Source organism: Panthera tigris, chromosome B2 (assembly GCF_018350195.1).
Source record: "Panthera tigris isolate Pti1 chromosome B2, P.tigris_Pti1_mat1.1, whole genome shotgun sequence".
Taxonomy (NCBI): Eukaryota; Metazoa; Chordata; class Mammalia; order Carnivora; family Felidae; genus Panthera; species Panthera tigris.
Window position 1 is genome coordinate 82,386,465 of NC_056664.1, and position 4,910 is coordinate 82,391,374.

General features: G+C 38.7%; 1 protein-coding gene across 1 annotated transcript; it reads right to left on the reverse strand.

Moving 5' to 3' along the window:
• Window positions 1-213: 213 nt before the first annotated feature.
• Window positions 214-1,352, reverse strand: LOC122238852 (zinc finger HIT domain-containing protein 3-like). Its single transcript, XM_042987613.1, has 2 exons — window positions 1,287-1,352; window positions 214-668 (listed from the first exon to the last, which is right to left on the reverse strand). Exons 1-2 carry the CDS (start codon window positions 1,350-1,352, stop codon window positions 351-353), a joined length of 384 nt encoding a protein of 127 aa, XP_042843547.1. The 3' UTR covers window positions 214-350.
• Between the last annotated feature and the right edge of the window lie 3,558 nt (window positions 1,353-4,910).

Below are 4,910 nucleotides of genomic sequence, written 5' to 3' on the forward strand. Positions count from 1 at the left end.
AAAACACGATCTGAGCAGCATTCACAGAGGACAATGATGGTTCTGTCACTGTACCTCTGCCTATCTTCCAAACCTGTACCAAAATTAAAACATTTAAAGACAACTATCTGAATGTCAAGTTCTCTCTCCATAAAGGGCTTGCCACCTTGAGTGTCCCCCATATTGCCCGAAACCCATGCCACAGTTTTTGACATAAAGACCTATGCGGCCTACCCTACATCAGGTGGCCTATGCCCTGGAAGTCACCACCCTTGCTCACAGGACCCCACACTAGCTGTTCTCCTGGGAGGAGGAGCAGGCAAGTTCTGAGAGCCACGCACATGATTGAGCAAGCAGCACAATAATCCATCTTAAGAATCCTCATCCTGGGATGGTTCCACAATCCGTAAACAGCAGTCAGCAAACTCTACAAACAAGGGTTCCTGCATGCAGGCCCTCATGAGTTTTGCCTTGTTATCCCCCTGATCGAGGCTGACCATCAACTGTCTAAGGTGTGGATTGAGCAGTAGGCTTCTTAATGCTGCAGACTCCCCTAAATTCTTTAAATTCTGCAAAGAAACTCTGTCCTCTTCCTCATCACTATTGAGAAAATCAGCTACAGAGTCATCATCATCATCTTTGTCTTCTGCAGGCTTTATAGTTTTTGCAGTAACAGCTGATCTTTTTCTCTATCCTAGCACAGCCTTAGGATAGAGAGAAGGGAAAGAAACAGGGTTCTTTTGCCATCTCCCATTTTGTTCTGCCCAGTTTGTTCTGTCTTCAGTTTTAACATTTATTTCAATCAGTTAAGATCCATTGAATTAAATTTTAAAAATATTCAGTTATTGCTTTTGGTCCAGGAAAGAGAAGTAAGTTATTTACTAGAGTAGGAGTCTATACCTGGTGGTATATTTAAAAGAATTTGGGATAAACAACCTGTATGATAACATAAATTTGTATATAAAAACCAAAACCTTTCAAATGGTATTCTCTTTATCTTCTAAATAAAATGAAACTGTATTACCAAAAATTTTTTTATTAAAAATTTCCTTTTTAGTCTCATAGAAAAATGAAATCGTGAAAGCAATTGCCAGATAATCCAAAATTCTCTTTTTGAAGGCCAGTAGTGTATAGGATACCCCAGTCTCTTGTTTCTATTTGTTTCAACAGAACATATAGACAATGTCGTAAATCTCCATCACAAATACAAAGTGTTTATTCATTATAACACATGGTTATGTACTCAGCATCTATAGGATGCTCTCTCTAGCAACATCTCAAATAGAGAACTTGTGTTTAAGGCATACCTCATTACATTCTTCTCCCAACCTGTTCCTACTCTCTATTCCCCATCTTGGTGAATCACCATTCATCTATCTAACGCACCCAAGCTAGAACTTTCCCTTCCCTTAATTTCTATCTATATAATTGCTTAGCATATCTTATCAAATCAACTTTTGAAATGACTCAGGATCCCACCCCTTCTCTTCATTCTTCAGCCCGTGGGATAATTGAGGTCTTTGTTATTTTTTGCCTAGACTATCCTAGCAAACTTTCCTTACTTAGGTTTTCAACATTCTCATGCATGCAAAGCAGCCAGAACTATCATTCCAAATGTAAATTTGATCTTGCCATGTTCATAATTAAAACTATTCAGGGATTTTTTATTGCCTGTAGAATAAAGTACCATTTTGAGGCCAAAGTATATTCCCAGCCTTTATTCATTTAGCTCTCCATGTCCATACCCCCATATGCCAGCCATGCTAAATTATTTGCTCTGCCTTAAAAACCTCATCCATTTCAGGACCTCAGATTGTACATCCAGCTATCCTTGATCTTGCCTCCCTTCTTCCTTTTTCATCTGAACAAACTAAGTGTCCAAGCCAGGTAAAAATAATATTATCATACATCTGGGTTCCCCTAGGTGATTTCTGGTTCATGCCCATTGTTTCAGCATAATCATTAACAACACCCCCTTTTCACTTGCGAACATGGTTGCCTGGAGGTGAATTAGAAGATTCCCTTATTCAGAAAAGTCACCTTCTCTCTAAAGTTTTCCTTAAATTAATCTAAGAACTAGTAGTTGTTCTTGGAACACTGTAAATATTTCTACATAGTACAATTCACATAGTGGTCCCATAAATTATGTAACTAAATGTCCTGGCAAGTTAGGAGTTCTATAGCAGTTAGCTGTTATTCCTACTATTAGAGTGTGCTTAGTGTGTGTTAGTTCCAAACACCTTATGAGTAAGATTTCATTCATGCTTTACAACAATCCTGAAAGGAAAGCACTCTGCTTATCCCCATTTTGAAGACAAAGACACTGAGGCAAAACAAATTTAAGTAACTTGGTCAAGGTCACATGCCTGATAAGAGGCAAAAAACTGTGCTATCAGGTAAACCAAGGCAATGACTTCAAATTCCATACTATTATGAAGTACAATATACAGACTGATCTTTGTGGCCCTGTTGACTTAGATTAAGTATCTAAGAGTACAGTATAAATGGCTTTGTAAATGACTTTTTTTTTGAAAGAGAGAGAGCACATGCAAGGTGGGGAATGGACAGAGAGAGAGAGAGAGAGAGAGAGAGAGAGAGGGAGAGAGAATCTTAGGCAGGTGCCACAGTCAGCATAGGACCCAACTCAGGGCTCGATCCCACGACCCTGGGATGATGACCTGAGCCAAAATCAAGAGTCAGATGCTTGACTGATTGAGCCACCCAGGTGCCCCTGTAAATGAATCATTTTTTAAAAATATTTTTTAAATATTTTTTTTTGAGAGAGAGAGAGAGAGAGAGAGAGAGAGAATGTGTGTGAGTGGGGGAGGGGTAGAGAGAGAGAGAGGGAGACACAGAATCTGAAGCAGGCTCCAGGCTCTGAGCTGTCTGCACAGAGCCCAATATGAGGCTCCAACTCACGAAGCTGTGAGATCATGACCTGAGCCAAAGTCTGACACTTAATCAACTGAGCCACCCAGGTGCCCCTGAATCATTTTTAAAGAACAGAGAAATACCATTTCAAATGCCCTAGTGAAACATATAGCCTTAGGTGGCTGGTTTTGTCAAGATACTGTTTTTTTTTTTTTTTAATGAAATAAAAATACTCTTTTTTATGAAATTCCTAGGATATTGATACGTTAACTCCTCTTCTCCCTCCTTCCCCTACAAATAGCCAAATGATTATATAAAATACTTCCTGAAAGCTACAACTACTAGCTTTTCTACCCTTTCTAAATTCAGAGCCCTTTTTTGCCAGTGTTTATTTTCACTTACGTGTTTTAATAACAGTAGTAGTTGTGGTTGGCATGATATTGGAAAAATCTTGAAATAAGACAAGACAGAGAAAATAAAATTTCCAAAATGTGTGTTTGCTTGGAAGTGAGGGGATTGCTGACACCTTGGCATCAGTAGTGGAGGCAAATAACTAATCCCTTAAACATTTGACCTTCTACCTGGGAGAGAACCAGCCTCATCAGCTGATGGGTTCTCAAAGAGTTAAACAGAAAAACATGGCAATTCTTTATTTTTTTAAATATGATTAGATTTCCGTGTTAAGCTTAGAGAATACCTGTGAACACCGAAATTAAACAGTTATTGATAATAGAAAAGATTTAAGACACTGTGCAAAACTGTATACATTTAAGAAGAATCTTTCCAGGGGTGCCTGGGTGGCTCAGTTGGTTAAGTGTCTGACTCTGGATCTCGACTCAGGTCATGATCTCAGGGTTCTGTGGGGGCTCTGAGCTGACACCTTAGAGCCTGCTTGGGATCCACTGCTTCTCTGTCTACCCCTTCCCAACACAAGCACGCGCTCTCTCTCAAAATAAATAAACAAACATTTAAAAAGAAGAAAGACTCTTCCTAAAGCATACCAACCTTCAATCTTTTCTAACTGGAGTCTAATTCCATAATGAATTATGTGTACACACACACACACACACACACACACACACACACATATATGTGTAAAGTTTTCCTTGGACCACACCACAGGAAAAAGAAACTGACATGCCTTGAGTAATAGGCAAGTCTGTCTTTAAGCAGACAGGGCCTCAGATCAATTAAACAAAATGAGCTTTATGAGAAAAACATTAAGCGGACTCCTTCCTGGATTATTTTTCTAAAAGAAAATTTCTGTTCTAATTGATGCCTTGAAGCTTGTTGCTGCAAATTGAAGTTTATGTCAAATATTTGGCAGTGCTTCAAGGAAAATGATTCTGTTCACCTTGATTCTCTAATTGAGATGTTTAAGGGTGCTTTCTTTCTTTTTCATCTGGATGTGCTGTAGTGACATTGTCTACACGGGATGCTTCAAGCCCGGGTTCTCACTTCTTTCCTTGCTGAGCGCTAAATTGTTTTTTAGTCTATCTGGCAATCTGTTATTTTTTTCCTCCCCCCACAGGGTTCAGTATTTGTCCTTGAAGAGTTGTCAACTACAAACGCAAAAGAAAATCGTATATCCAATTAAAGTGAGGCAAAACACAACTGTCAAATAAAAGCCATTAACCCCTCGAGTATGAAATATGGGGGTATATCTGACAGGCTTGTCCTCGGTTCCTTCAACAGCAGTCATTCCCAATTCCCTTCTGTTCTTGTAAAAGATACTGCTCAGGGGACAGTTTTAGAGTCTATAGTATGTGATGTCAATAAAGTTTTGTCAAATCATAGTCCAAACATAAGTAGCATATTTACTAGACACATTTACCTAATGAAGTAATTTAGAAGAATAGTTAATCCTCCTATTTTCTACTTTGATTTTATTTGCATTCAGTCTTTCATTCACTTAGAGTATATACTTAGTGCTTAGTACTTCTCAGGACCATGCTATCCACTGGGCAGACAACATTGAATAAGACAGGAAGGTTTCCTGCCCTTGTGAGTTTACAATCTAGTAAGACAAAGAAACAACTAATCAATTAGGACTTAAATAC